This window comes from Carcharodon carcharias, chromosome 11, assembly GCF_017639515.1.
Source record: "Carcharodon carcharias isolate sCarCar2 chromosome 11, sCarCar2.pri, whole genome shotgun sequence".
NCBI classification, from domain to species: Eukaryota; Metazoa; Chordata; class Chondrichthyes; order Lamniformes; family Lamnidae; genus Carcharodon; species Carcharodon carcharias.
The window spans coordinates 67,708,120-67,722,711 of NC_054477.1; the positions used below are offsets into that span (position 1 = coordinate 67,708,120).

Sequence of the window (14,592 nt, forward strand, 5' to 3'; positions counted from 1 at the left end):
AGGCGGCATAGATTTAAGGTAAGGGGCAGGAGGTTTAGAGGGGATTTGAGGAAAGCATTTTTCACCCAGAGGGTGGTTGGAATCTGGAACACATTGCCTGAGGGGTTGGTAGAGGCAGGAACCCTCACAACATTTAAGTAGTATTTAGATGAGCACTCTAAACACCATAGCATATTGGGCTATGGGACAAGTGCTGGAAAATGGGATTAGACTTGATAAGTGTTTGATGGCCGGCATGGACACGATGGGCCAAAGGGCCAGTTTCTCTGCTGTATAACTCTGACTCTACTGAATTCAAGGTACGCATCTCGAAATTTATACAAATTGCAAAACAAGTTGTGGAAGTTGTTTCAAGTTCCCTCTGGGATTTGAGCAGCTCAGCATTTACCATCAGCTATGCCATAACATTGCTTTGTTTAATAATCATGGCGGGATCACCTATAAGGTCCACACAAACTAACAATGCATTATATCATTGCTGATTTTAATATTAATGACCTATGCTGCATATATAATCGTTCAATATTTGTAACCAGGTGCCAAAACTAGGTATTATCATTTTACTAGGACCTCTTTTATTGTTTGGTGAATTGATTGGTGAATTTTGAAAGGTGAACAAATATTCATCATCAAGGGATTAAAGGGGCAGCAGGGGGAAATGGGAAATAAGCGGCCTGGAAACAGAAGTACCAGGGCCCATGTTTTCCCTCTTTGGCCCTGTCCACAGGTTGAAGTTCAGGCTGTCTCTCTAGCAGACCCATCCACAATACAAGTATCTCTACAGGGTTTGAAGTCTTGTCCATGTAGAACCAGTCCTGTCAATCTTCTGCAAGGAAAGGCTCCGTGCAGGTGGTGTATCATTGGCCGGACCTGAGGCAACCCTTTTTACACTTCTCCCGAAGTGATATAGCGCCAATAAAAAAAACCCCTTAGCTTTAATCAGACACCCCAGAAATCAGAAGTGGGCAGAAAATGTGTCCCCAACTTGGATATCCACTGAGTAGCGAACAAGTATTCATCCCGTCTAACACTCTCCTGAAAATATACCCGAACCTTGCAATGAAAAAACAAAAATACCTGGAAAAACTCAGCAGGTCTGGCAGCATCTGCAGAGATGTTAACTGTGCTCCTCTCCGCAGATGCTGCCAGACCTGCTGAGTTTTTCCAGGTATTTTTGTTTGTGGTTTGGATTTCCAGCATCCGCAATTTTTTGCTTCTATCTTGCAATGGAAAGACAGCCGACTGACTGCTCTCGATGCTGCCAGACCTGCTGAGTTTTTCCAGGTAATTCTGTTTTCCACTGACTGCTCTGTTTGGAATCTAAATCCTTTCTTCAGACAGCCAACCAGCCGGCTGGTGGAGAGCATTTCATTGGATGGTTGGGATTTACATTGCTAATCAGATGTTAATATTTGGCCAGCCCTGCTGGTTGTTTTTGTAACTGGCGGAAAGCGTTTCTACATTGTTGGTGACGCGGCGAGGTTTTGGCGCCCAGCGGCTCGCTTGGCGTTTGTTGTTTTCGGGTTCAGTCGGTGATTTTGGCGGGGAAAGGGTGGACAGGTTGAGGGCGAGGGAAAACCGGAGCGAGCGAGCGATCACGGTGTCCGGCCACCAGGCTTTTCGCCTACTACCGTGCGCGGCTCTGAAGGCCAGCCTGGGCCGCTCGGCTTCCCTTCGGTTTGTCGACTGTCATCCATCCCTGATCTGGGGCCCGACCAGCAGCCGGCGACTTCGTGGGTGAGAGACTTAAGGTGAGTGTGATCGGAGGACCGGATAGCGTTAGCTCGGTGTAGATAGAGGCCGCTGATTCCCTCCGGCAGCAACATGGCGGCCTGCCATCTCTGTCGCCTTGTGTCCGGACCGTTTGCTTCTAACGCGATTTAAAAGGCGATGCGCGCGGCTTTTCTAACAGTCGTCACCCGCGTTACTTTTAAACCTTGTGGTCCGCTCTATGTTATTTATTTGTAAATAGGGACTATCCCCCCCCCCCCCCCCATCTATAAGTATAGGACAACGGTAAGCGTTGAGAAGATGAGAGAAATCCAGACGAAATAGTGCGAAGTTCGGGTATAAATACCATCAGCCCAGCTTTACCTGTAATCCGCACAAAATGGTCGTCTCCAACTCAATACTGGAGGCGAGGAACAGATTCACCGGAAAATGTGCGATTCCTTGATTCTTCCAGGAACAATCTTGTAAGATTTGTATTAATATAGCGCCTGGACACGTGTTTGAGCCCATCAGGTGTCATTAATTGCTTTGACTGCAGTGACTTATGCGGTCAGAAGTCTTCAGTGGAATTTCAAAAGCCTTTGAACTGTAAGATGGAGGACTGAAGCAATTCTCCTATGTTTGAGGCCCACGGGAAAAAAAGTGAGTTGGGGTAGGAGATCATGCAGTAATATTTTATTTCAATATTTAGCATTGGAGTTGGTGGGGCAGTGTATTTCGAGCCTGGAAAAAAAATGAGAAATTCAGACGAGTACTGGCATTTATTGATGAAGAAGTAACAGCTCGCTGTGAGAAAGAAATGAGAAGTGGGAGCAATGCTGTATTATTAGAAAGCAATTTTTTTCTGGTATTCTGTGCATCTGCGCCTAAAGTGTGGCAACACTCGTCCCATAGGATTATTTTTGGTGTTTTGTGCAAGCTAGAAGGAAAAAACAGGTAACTTGTATTAAAATTTAGCTCAAATCTAAACCTGTAGCATATAGTTTCTGAAAATGCAAATTTGGAGAAAATATCTATCTGAAATGTTGCTTCTAGTATATGACAATCAGCTTGAGATAATGTGGGTTCATTTAGGTGTTCTGGTGAACTTTCACAGTCGTACTTTGAATTTACATAAACAAAATATTTCCGAGGGAGTTGACTGTTTGGAACTCCAATTTGGCAGTTCAACTGGCCAATCCCTAGATAGTGAGCTAGGGAGGGTCAGAGAGGTCGAGCCTTTGGCTTTCTGCTCAGTGAAAAAAGGACACATTAGTCTGTAGAGGTTTGGTAAGGAAGTCAGATATTGTGAAGCACTGGCACTTCCACAGTGCTATTCATGAATTTAAGAAGCTTAAGTTTTAAAGACTTACGAGAATGGTTCTATGGATAAAGGACTTCAGTTACATGGATAGATTGAAGAAGTGATGGCAATTCTCTTTGGAGAAGAGAAACTTGCAAGGAGATTTGATAGAGATATCCAAAATCATGAAGGCCCTGGACAGAAACTGTTCCCATTGGCAGAAAGGTTGAGAGCCAGAAGACACTAATTTAAGGTGAATGGTGAAAAAAAACAATAGTGACGTGAAATTGTTTCTTAAAAGCAGCAAGTAGTTAAGATCTGAAGTGCGGTGGAGGCAGATTCAATTGTAGCTTTCAAAAGAAAACTTGGTAATTATCTGGTTACAAGTGAGACCAGTAGGACAGAATCTAAGAAGTGTGACAACCAGAAATTTATTACACATTTTACCACAGTGTGTTTTGAGATATAAATTTTGTAAAGATTAGATTGTGTTGTGAATATCTGATTTCATGATTCATATATTTTAGAAAATAACTTTTAGTTTAGGAATTGAATTTAAATGTTGATAAATTGAAGCTTGATTGAGAAACTGGTAAATAGACCTGGGGTAATTACAGTTCAAAGGGTAACCTTTGTTTGTTTAATAAGGATAGAGTTAGAAAGGATAAAACTTAAACAATGGATGACACATCTTGGAATTTTTGGTAGGGATAGGAGATCTAAAGTTATTTCAATAGGGGATTTGGATTGTTCATGTTCCCAGACCAAAGAAGCTAAAAGCACAAATGTAAATAAGGAGGTTTCTTGGTGGAACCAGCAAGTGTAGAGAGATAGCCGTTAACTCCATTAGAGAGATAAATTATTCCCATAGGTCACAGAGTCAAAGGGCTGTTTTGAGTGTAAAAGGTAATTGACTTGCATTTCTATTTGGGAACATCCCAAGTATGCTACATTGCTATGTAAATACAGGGAGGTATCCTTTGCATTTTTTTTGTTTCCTCCAAGAAAACCAGCAGTTCAGTTTGGGAACAGGCAAAGAGTGAAGGAAATTTGCCAGGAGCTGTAAAGCAGCAATGGGAACAGAATGAGAGAAAGCAGTCTGTGTCTGCCCAAAGCCAGGACAAGGAGTGTAGAGGCCATTAGGAACCAATGGTGTTCCTGATTTTTTTTTAAATCACCAAGCACCAAATCACCAAACCTAAACTTGAGTTGAGAAGTTCACAGTTGTGAGGTTTTGAAGAAAAGTTGGAGGGCCATTTAGCCAAAAGCTAATGCACCATGAAATCTCATACCCCAGAGAGTAGCTGGAACACTGCAGAGAAATCAAAGTGAATTCCGGAGAGTTGTGGCATATTTGGTTTGATTCCAGAAGAAGTAAACAAACTCTCAATGTATAAGGGAACTTTTGGGTGCAATTAGGAAGTTAAAGGCGGACTGGATTTAGATGCTAAGTCTTGGCAAGCTATAGTGTTAAGTTAGTAGTGCTTGTTTTGTTTAAATATTTTTATATATACAATAAAGTCTGTTTTTGTTTGAAAATGTGAAATCTTATGGCCCACTTCTTTCACTTAATCACTGGGTGTTCAAATTTCTCTTTAAATGTTAATAAGTTAGAGATCTTCACAATAGATGGAAAGAAAATGTATATGGGAATGGGTGGGTAATTTATTTTACTTTATTTACTTGTGTGGAGAATATAAACCAACACTGAAATTTGTAAAAACAAAAAAACTGCGGATGCTGGAAATCAAAAACAAAAACAGATTACCTGGAAAAACTCAGCAGGTCTGGCAGCATCGGCGGAGAAGAAAAGAGTTGATGTTTCGAGTCCTCATGACCCTTCGACAGAACTTGAGTTCGAGTCCAAGAAAGAGTTGAAATATAAGCTGGTTTAAGGTGTGTGTGTGGGGGTTGCGGAGAGAGAGGTGGAGTGGGGGTGTGGTTGTAGGGACAAACAAGCAGTGATAGAAGCAGATCATCAAAAGATGTCAACGACAATAATACAAAAGAACACATAGGTGTTAAAGTTAAAGAGTTGGTGATATTATCTAAACGAATGTGCTAATTAAGAATGGATGGTAGGGCACTCAAGGTATAGCTCTAGTGGGGGTGGGGAGAGCATAAAAGATGTAAATAAATTTTTTTTTTTCTTTTTCTCTTTTTATAATGGAAATAGGTGGGAAAAGGAAATTTGTAAGCCTGGCCTGGGTTAGCTTTCATGTCTGCTAATGATATCCTTCCTATCTCTTCACCACTGTTCTTGACACTGTGACTGCAACTGTGCTCAGGTGATAAATCTTTCTTATCTATAATTAACATTGTTAGGACTGAAGCCATCCAGTTCACCTCCCTGTAGGAATCCGCACCCTGATTCCATCTCTTCCCTGGCAGTATTTTCAGGCTGAGCCTGATATTGTGCAACCTGAACTTCATTCCCCACAACCAAGATCACCAATTTCAATTAAAAATGAAGTGCTGAAAAAAACTCAGTAGTCGAAAATGACTACTCTTCACCAATTTCAACTTTTGCAGGTCACCTAGCTTCCCTAAATCCCACCAGTGTTGGAAGCCTTATCTGGAGGTGATAATGTGTGATGTACATTTTCTTGCTTATCTTTAAATTTTCATCTTTCAAAAACTGCAGCTTGAACAAAAAATACCTGCACCTCACCCTGTAGTAATTCCCCCATTCCATACAGCCCTGAGCTGAATAACCTCTATTGACTCCCATCTCACAACACCGTGTATTTAAAATCATTGGCTTCATTTGCAAATTTCCCTGGCTTCCCCATCCTAACTGTAACCACCTCCAGCCCTATGTGCCAGCATACAGTATTATTCTACTCTTACCTCCACAATAACCTTGGGCGATGTTAATCCTCATATAGATTTGCCAATTTCATTCGTCCAAGAGTGAGCTCATCATGTTTTTGGGATGGTTGCATAGAACAATACATTCTAGAACGAACCACAGGACAGGCTATTTTAGACATAAGAATGACCATAACATGATAGAATTTCACATTCAGTTTGAGGTTGAGAAGCTTGAGTCTGAAATTGGTATCTTAAACTTTAAGGCCAACCATCTTCAGCTGCTTCATCAATGACCTTCCTTTCATCATTAGGTCAGAAGTGGGGATGTTCGCTGATGATTGCACAATGTTTAGCACCATTCATGACTCCACAGATACTGAAGCAGCCCATGTCCAAATGCAGCAAGACCTGGACAATATCCAGGCAAGTAACATTTGCCTGTGTGGCAGGCATTACCATCACTGAATGCCCCACCATCAGTGTCCTGGGGGTTACCTTTAACCAGAAACTGAACTGGACTAGCCATATAAATACTGTGGCTACAAGAGCAGGTCAGAGGTTTGGAATCGTGCGATGAGTAACTCACCTCCTGACTCCCCAAAGCCTGTCCATCATCTACAAGGCATAGGTCAGGAGTGTGATGGAATATTCCCCACTTGCCTGGAGGAGTGCAGCTCCCACAACACTCAAGAAACTTGACACCATCCAGGACAAAGCAGCCTCCTTGATTGGCACCCCTTCCACAAACATTCACTCTCTCCACCACTGATGACAGTGGCAGCAATGTGTACCATCTACAAGATGCACTGCAGGAATTCACCAAGGCTCCTTTGACAGCACCTTCCAAACCCATGACCACTACCATCTGGATGGATGAGGGCAGCAGATAGATGGGAACACCACCACCAGGAAGCTCCCCTGCAAGCCACTTACCATCCTGACTTGGAAATATATCGCCTTTCCTTCACTGTCGCTAGGTCAAAATCCTGGAACTCCCTTCTTAACAGCACTGTGGGTGCTGGTACCTAGACCACATGAACTGCAGCAGTTCATGAAGGCAGCTCATCATCACCTTCTCAGGGACAACCAGGTTTGGGCACTAAATGCTGGCCCAGCCAATGAAGCCCACATCCCATGCATGAGTAAAAAAATTTACAAAGGTATAAAGACAGAGATGGCTCAGTGGACTGGGAAAATAGGTTAAAAGATCAGATAGTCGATAAGCAGTGGCAGACTTTTAAGAAAATATTTAATCATTCTCTCAACAAATATACATATCATTTGAGAAAGGAGGACTCTACAAGAAGGATGCGCCATCCATGGCTAACTAAGCAAGTTAAGGATGGTAGAAAAGGTGCACAGTGCTGTGAAGAATAGTGCTAGGCCAGAAGATTGGGAAAATTATAGAAAGCAGCAAAGGATGACCAAAAAAAAATAAGAGGAAGATATTGGACTATGAGAGTAAACTGGCAAGGAATATAAAAACGCAGAGCTTCTACAAGAATATAAAGAGGAAGGGAGCAGTTAAAGTAACCATTGGTCCCTTGGAGGATGAGACTGGGGAATTAATAATAGGAAATGGCACACACACAAAACACATCCCAAGAATAGTAGAAAATCCTGGGGCAAAAGGGAGCGGGGAAGTTGGAACAATCATTATCACTAGAGAAAGAGTAATGGGAGTTGAGGCTGACAAATCCCCTGGACCATATGAGGCAACCAAGCTTGCTGACAATAGAAAGTTTACTGGAATGCAAGGCACTTTGAATGCAAACATTTCCCAATCCCTCACCATTCAAAAAAAATGTGTCCAACCAAAGTGGATAACTTCACACTTCGCTACATTGTATTCCATCTGCTATGTTTATGCCTACTGACCCTCTGCCTATATCCCTCTAGCTTTTTTTTGCATCCTTCTCACTACTTACATTCCACGTAACTTTGTATTGCCAGCATGTTGCATTCTGTCCCCATATCTTAAGCCATAAGCATAAATTGACCACTAAGTAGTGTTTACGTATACTAAATAAAAGAATAATGTGCAAATTGCTTTTCACCTGAAACGAATGTTTTGGGCCTTGGATAGTGGGAAAGGGAGGAGGTAAAAGGGCAGGTGTTGCATCTCCTGTGCTTGCATTAGGAGGTGCTGTGGGAAGGGGGTGTTGAGAGTGGAAGGAACATTCCTTTTGGCATACTGGGAAAGGTGGGGGAGAAGTGTTTGGCGATGGCATCACATTTGAAGTTGGAGCAAATAGCGGATCTATTGAATATGGAGGTTGATTGGGTAGATGGTGAGGGCAATGAAAATCCTGTCTTGATTCTGCTCAGTGGGGGGAGGTGATAGCAGAAGTGCGAGAAATGGAATGGACAAAGTCAAGGGCCCTGTCAACCACAGTGGAGAGAAATCTTTGGTTGATGTAAAGAAGGATGCACTGGAAGCACTGGTATGGAAGGTCGCATTGTTAAAACAGATGAGATAGAGAAAGTGAGTGATTGGAATATAGTCCTTTCAGGAAACCGGGTTGGAGGAAGTGTAGTCAAGGGAGCTAGTGGGCTTATTGTAGATATTGGCCAGCAATCTAGTAACAAGAGAGAGAAGTCAAGGAAGGGAAGAATCAGAGGCAGACCATGTGAAAGTGAGGGAAGAATTGGAAATTGGAAACAAGTTGATTTAAATTTCCCAGTTCTTGTCAAGAGCAAGAAATGGCACCAAAACAGTCATCAGTGTACTTGAAACAGAGGCCCTGGGAGCAACATGTTCTGTTACTCTAGCATCATTTACATTTGCTTTCAGACATCAGATCTGCAAGTATATTGAGCGCAAATGGGTGGCGATCCAGTGCCCCAGGACTACTCTTTTTTTACTTTGCCAGGGGAAATGGACAAAAAACTGTTCTTGGCAATTTTTTTTCCCCAGAGCCTCGATTCTATTAGACTGCAGGATCTACTTTCAGTTTGAGCATGTGCTGTTTACAGTTTCTCCAGATGCATGAGTAACATTCAGACAACTGTTCAACTGCTTATCTTCAACTTACAATAGTTTTGTTTGATTGTTCTTCAGAGTAATTTGAAAGCTAGAAGACATTTTTTTTAAGTATCATTTTAATTGTTTTTTTAAAGTGGGTGCGTGCGTGTGTGACAGACTGAGAGAGAGAAACGGACCTATTTGGGACATGGCAGATTACAAAAGTTTTATTTGTTTCAAATGTAATAAGCAATCTATTTTTCTCATTACCACAAGTTTCAAGAAGAAGGTCTATGACCACATAAATGCAACTTTGCCTGCATTGCCCATCCCAAGTACAAATATTTGAAACAGTATGATAATGTTTCTTTTTGTGAGCAACATCACAGAAGATCTGCTAATAAATAAAACACAGATTGCATCTAGTTTGCTGACCATGCCTGAAACAGCGATAAATATTCGTTCGGATGTTAAAGAAATAACAAATCACAACTGAACATTTGGGAAACCTAGTAATCATGAAATTTACCATGAAACAACACAAAGTTGAAGGGGTGTGGGTTGGACCAACATGAAATGTCCTGCACTACAGATGGTGCCTTGCATATATGCCAAAAAAATGCAATTGTTGGATATATAAAATTGCTGGAAGTACTTGTTTCTTTGTATCTTTCATTGTTTTTTGCCAGAATTTTCATCGCAGCCCTCGGATTAAAATAATGGTTACTTTATTCTGCAGGGAGTTTTGCCAAACTAAAGCAATGAATTTCCACTGATGAAAGATTGTATGCATGTAAAATAACATGCCTTACCATTTTTAGGTTTTTTATAGGGAATGAAAATCTAAAGTTGCACTTCTGTTCAAAGTAGTTCTTGTATATACATGACTGTCATCTATACAGTACTAGAAGTGTATTTGCTTTCCTGACATGGACAATCTCGGTGTTCTCCCCTACTGGGCTACTCTGGTGACAGTACTCATGGTGAGAATTCCCATTAGTCCCAGAAGCAGTTTAATAGGAAATGATGGAGTTATGATTTCAAAAATAGCCTTAGCTTTGAACTTTGCTACTGCCTTGAATTATAAAATTGTTATTAGGAAATGCTGGAAAAGGTATATTAAAATTTATAAGAAAGGAAGATTGACAACAGGTATAGTCCCTTCAATCTTTTATGTCTTCAGTTCTATTTTGCAGCAAAATGTTTAAACTCGATCCAGGTTGGTAATTAATGTGTCCATGCCCTTTCCCCATCCTGTCACATTTCAGTTATTTATGACATCGTTTTGATGGCTATTTTGCTGCCAAGTTAATGCATATATAAGTTAACAGTTAAGAAGTAGTAGATGATATAGCATGTTTTTATAAACAAATGAACATTTTTAATTTGACAGTACTAAGTGTTCTTGTATTAATTTAATTATTGAAAAATGTTCTTTTTCCTGAATTTTTGGATGGATTTAACAAAAAAAGCAGCTGTTGATTATAGAAAGGTGACAATGATTTCACATAGTGTCTTGCTATAATTGTTTTTTTTGTTATTTCCTTTCAGGTGAGCACAGATCCACTGAAAATTGGAATAAGGCTGACCTCTTCCATAGTATTACTTGCCAATTGTGTAGCTCCTAGTCTGGGAGTTGAAAGAACTTGGTGCAAACTCAAAACCTTTCTAGAAGAGGACCTATGAACTATGTAGGAAAGTGTCTACAAAATTTAACGAACAGAAAGAACATTCAGAGGTCTCAAGGAAGAATTCCAGGTGTTATCAGTGTGGTAAACCATTTCAGAGAAAAAGAACGGCCATGGCACTACAAATAACAGTGATACATAAAAAGGAATTTACAAGACAGAATGAAGAATGTGTTACTGGATTTAATACTAAGGAAAAATTGGAAACGAAAAGCCAACTAAATAACACTTCTGGATATTTAACTTGTGTGCATTGTGATTTCAAGTATACCGATCATGAAACTTTGGAAACACATCTTGGTTCTGTTCATCCCGAATTTTCTGATTTAACAAGTATTGTAATTTATCAGAAAAGTGCCAAATTATTTCACTGTCAATTGTGTTTCTTCACTAACAAGGTGTACAGTAATGTCTACAATCATGTTACAACACGGCATCCAAAGTTGAACAAGAGTGAAGAAACTTTCCAAACAAAAGAGCCCCTTGAAGTAGTCGCCAGTGAAAGTAGGAAACCGCTGCGAGCTGCAAAGAGAAAATTAAAAGAGCCCAAAGTGATTAAGGAAGAAAAACCTATTAAAAAGCGAAGGGGGCGTAGAAAACGTTCAGAAATAGCTTCGAGCACAATTGAAATACAACCTATAAAACCTGCAGAAACAAGTTCAAGCACAATTGAAGTACAGCCTGTTAAAAGGCGACCTGGAAGACCAAAGCGTAAATTAGAAGAAACCAAAAGTAAAAGTGTTGATTTCAACTGTGAAAAATGTGGTACTCGATTCAATACTGCTGATGAGCTAAATATCCATAACTGTCAGAAGAAAAAGCAGAAGAATGCCAAAACTGCACTGTTTGAGCATAGTGATTATAGCGGCCGTTACCCAATTCAACACGAATCTACTCGTAAATCAACAGTTTCAAATAATTCCAAAGAAGCAGCAGTTTCGCGCACTGAAAAACCAGCAGTTTCAAATAGTCCCGAAAAACTGACAACTCCAAATAATCCTGCAGAACATACAGTTTCAAATAATCCCAAAGATTTGACAAATTCAAACAATCCCAAAAAGGTGACAGTTTCGAATGATCCTGAAGAACCTTCTGAAGAAAAGGATTATGCAAAAAGTTTACAAGAAAATGTTAAATATGTCAGAGGAACTTTTTACTGTAGTTTCTGTAGATTCCATTGTAAAAGTAAAAGTAGCGCTCTATATCACGTTGTAAGGGTACATGACAAACCTTATCCTTATCAATGTGGTGAATGTGGAAGATGTTTTGTTATGGACAAGGAGCTTAAAAGGCACATGTCTGTTCATACTGGAGAAGCTTATTACAAATGTTCCAAATGTGACTTTGAATCCGATTATGCCAGAGCTTTTAAGAATCATGAAAAACAGTGTACCTCTGTGCAGAGAGAAGATAATTGTTCTGAAAATATCGATGCAGATAAGCAGCAGAACGCCGTTCAAGAGAGAAAGTTAATCAGTTCAGAATCGCCTTCAGTCCAGCCTCACAGTTCACGTAAGGAAGAAGTACAGCTGCATGAGAATTCTTTTCCAAAAATGGAATCAGAAGCAGGAAAAAAATACTTACAGCTAAATACTGGTAAGATTCAGGCTTCAAAGTTTCAGCTTCTGGAACCTGCAGAGTGTGTGATGGCTCATCAACAAGATTCTGCATCTTCAAAGGATAATATTTTATCTTGTCACGAATGTGGAATGACATTTGAAGAGCAAGACCTGTACCAGAAGCACAAATTTCTCCACTCTGTAGAAAAGCCACTAACTTGTGAGCCCACCCATGATGATGTAGCAACCCTGAGTGAAGATGTGGAAAAAAATCATGCAGAACAAAAAACCTTCAACTGTGATAGCTGTAGTGCTAAGTATCAGAGCAAAGAGGATTTACAGCATCATCTGAATATTCATAAACCAAATATTGAAGGCAAAACTTTTAACTGTGAGATCTGCAGCAGCAAATTTGAGAAACAAATTGATCTGCGTGATCACCTCAAAGTTCACAAACAAAATATTTCAAAGACTAATCAATCTAATATGACTGATAACAGAACGCTTTACAAATGTCATTACTGCCCTTACAGCACGTACCTGTTTGTAAATTATATAGGACATGTCAGAATAGCTCACACAAAAAACTTTCCCATTCATTGCTCATTTTGTGGAGATGGATTTCAGCTTCCAGCTGAATTAAAAAAACATACATGTCAGCAGTCTCAGGGTGGCAAAGTCATATCTAATCAGGGTGATGAGTAGAATAACATTAAAATAGAAAAGTGTTCCAGTTCCCAGCATTAAATCCCTCATCTTCAAATGCATAAACAATTTATACTAAAATTCTTTTGTTTAGAATTGCAATCTGGGCAAGGAACACATGGTAAAGCAATGTCCAAATTTGGATTGCTAGTTTTCTTTGAAGTCTTACAGAATCACAAGGCTGTGATGCAAATAAACTTGTAAACGTTTAAAAAGATGCTATTTGTTCACTGGCACCTTTGTTCCCTTTACAGGACCTGAAGTAGTTGAAAGCATGGAGATATATTTTCCTTGGTTGCTAATGTGAGCAAGTAACTTAGTACAAGACTGAAATGGCATTCTCCAACTCTGACCAGCATTGACTTTCATGCATATTAGCAACTTGAGGAACATACACTCCATTGTTGGTTGTTTATAAAGTTCTTCACACATTACTGGACTGATGATGCTTTTGGCCCAGTGCATCCTACCTATTTAATTGTCTACTTTTGTTTTCTCCTTTCAACTCATGAGCAGTTATAAATGGAGGATTTTTAAATTAATTGGCAACACATCATTTCAGTGCCTGATTATACTTAGTGCAAATTAGTGAATTTCCTGTACTTTAATGTTCTGTATGCAGTTGATTATCATATTCTGCTTTTCTGTGTTAGTTAATTGATCTTCCGATATAATTTTTTCTTGTAAAAACAGCTGTATTTAGCAAACCTTTTTAATTCTCTGTTTTTGTATTAAGAAAAGGTTACCATGAAAATATGCTGAATTGCCTAACCCGTTACACAATCTTTGTGAAAACAAATATATATGTGTGTGTATATGTGCTATATATATATGGATATATACATATATAAAGTATGTGTGCAATTCAGCGAAAAGACTTAACAATTCACAAAGGGTTTAGCAACTTCCTTGTAAACCTTTGGGAATTCTAACTGAGTTTGCCAAGGGATTTTGTTTCCAGTAGTGGTACAGGTGTTTCTTATTGTACAGACTTTTAATTTTGTGAATTGAAGTCCTCTGCTAGTTCAGTGTCCTTTTACTGAAGGTTACAAGTTTACTTTCAGTTTTTGAAAAGATTATAGTTTAAATGTTTGTGTACACTTAACAGTATTAGCCACTTGCTATCAAAATTTGGTGCTGCATCTTGCAGAGAGAATTTCAATATCTTTTTTAGCTGTAATTTGTCTTTTCAACTATAAATATGTTTTGCAATACATTTCTGTACGCAACTATAGGTAATCTTTAAAAGCAAAAAAACATAGGTAATGGTTGTTTTGTTAACCTAATAAAAAAGAAACATTATACTACCATTATTCTTCTTTAATTTCTGGTGTTTAATTTGTAATGGTGAGAATTTGCTCCCTGGATATCCCAGTATAATGCACTCCAGGTTGTGTTCCTACATGGCAAATTCCTGATATTGTTGGAAGTCGGAGAAAGGCGCTGAGTTGAAGATAGGTACCTACTGGAAAAGATGAGGTGGATACATCTTTTTAGTGGTTATATATTGACACGAGTAGAAGCTGAAGACTTAGCCACAGTCTTGGGTGGATAATGTGGGCAGTGTCACAAGTTTTTGATCCTTCAAATTTATAGCATAATGTGGATTTTAGTTTGCTATATTCTGTTGACTGAGGGAAGAAATAAATTCATATCCCTAATTTACTCACCAGGGATCATCTCAAAGAAGCAAGGCTTGGATGTATACCTATGCAATGAATCTGAATGGTAGTATGGCAGAGAAAACTAGTGCCCATGTCTCAACATAGTTTCCAGGGTTAGTCTGATGCTAATATTCATTCATGGTGAACTTCGAATATTATGAACATCTCTTATTGTGGCTTGCCA

At 39.5% G+C, this 14,592-nt stretch overlaps 1 protein-coding gene across 2 annotated transcripts; it reads left to right on the top strand.

Annotated features, from left to right (window-relative positions):
- The first annotated feature begins 1,407 nt into the window (after positions 1–1,407).
- On the top strand, positions 1,408–14,054 carry LOC121284242 (zinc finger protein 729-like). 2 transcript variants are annotated; one of them, XM_041199556.1, is made up of 2 exons: positions 1,408–1,751; positions 10,344–14,054. In XM_041199556.1, the coding sequence occupies exon 2, from the start codon at positions 10,594–10,596 to the stop codon at positions 12,742–12,744; it is 2,151 nt and encodes a 716-aa protein (XP_041055490.1). In that variant the 5' UTR covers positions 1,408–1,751; positions 10,344–10,593; the 3' UTR covers positions 12,745–14,054. The 2 variants fall into 2 exon arrangements, with proteins under 2 accessions (XP_041055490.1, XP_041055491.1); XM_041199557.1 differs by lacking the exon at positions 1,408–1,751 and adding an exon at positions 2,097–2,373.
- Positions 14,055–14,592: the final 538 nt, after the last annotated feature.

Coding starts and splice junctions, on each gene's coding strand:
- LOC121284242 (XM_041199556.1), top strand. CDS start 10,594: ATGGCACTACAAATAACAGTGATACATAAAAAGGAATTTACAAGACAG.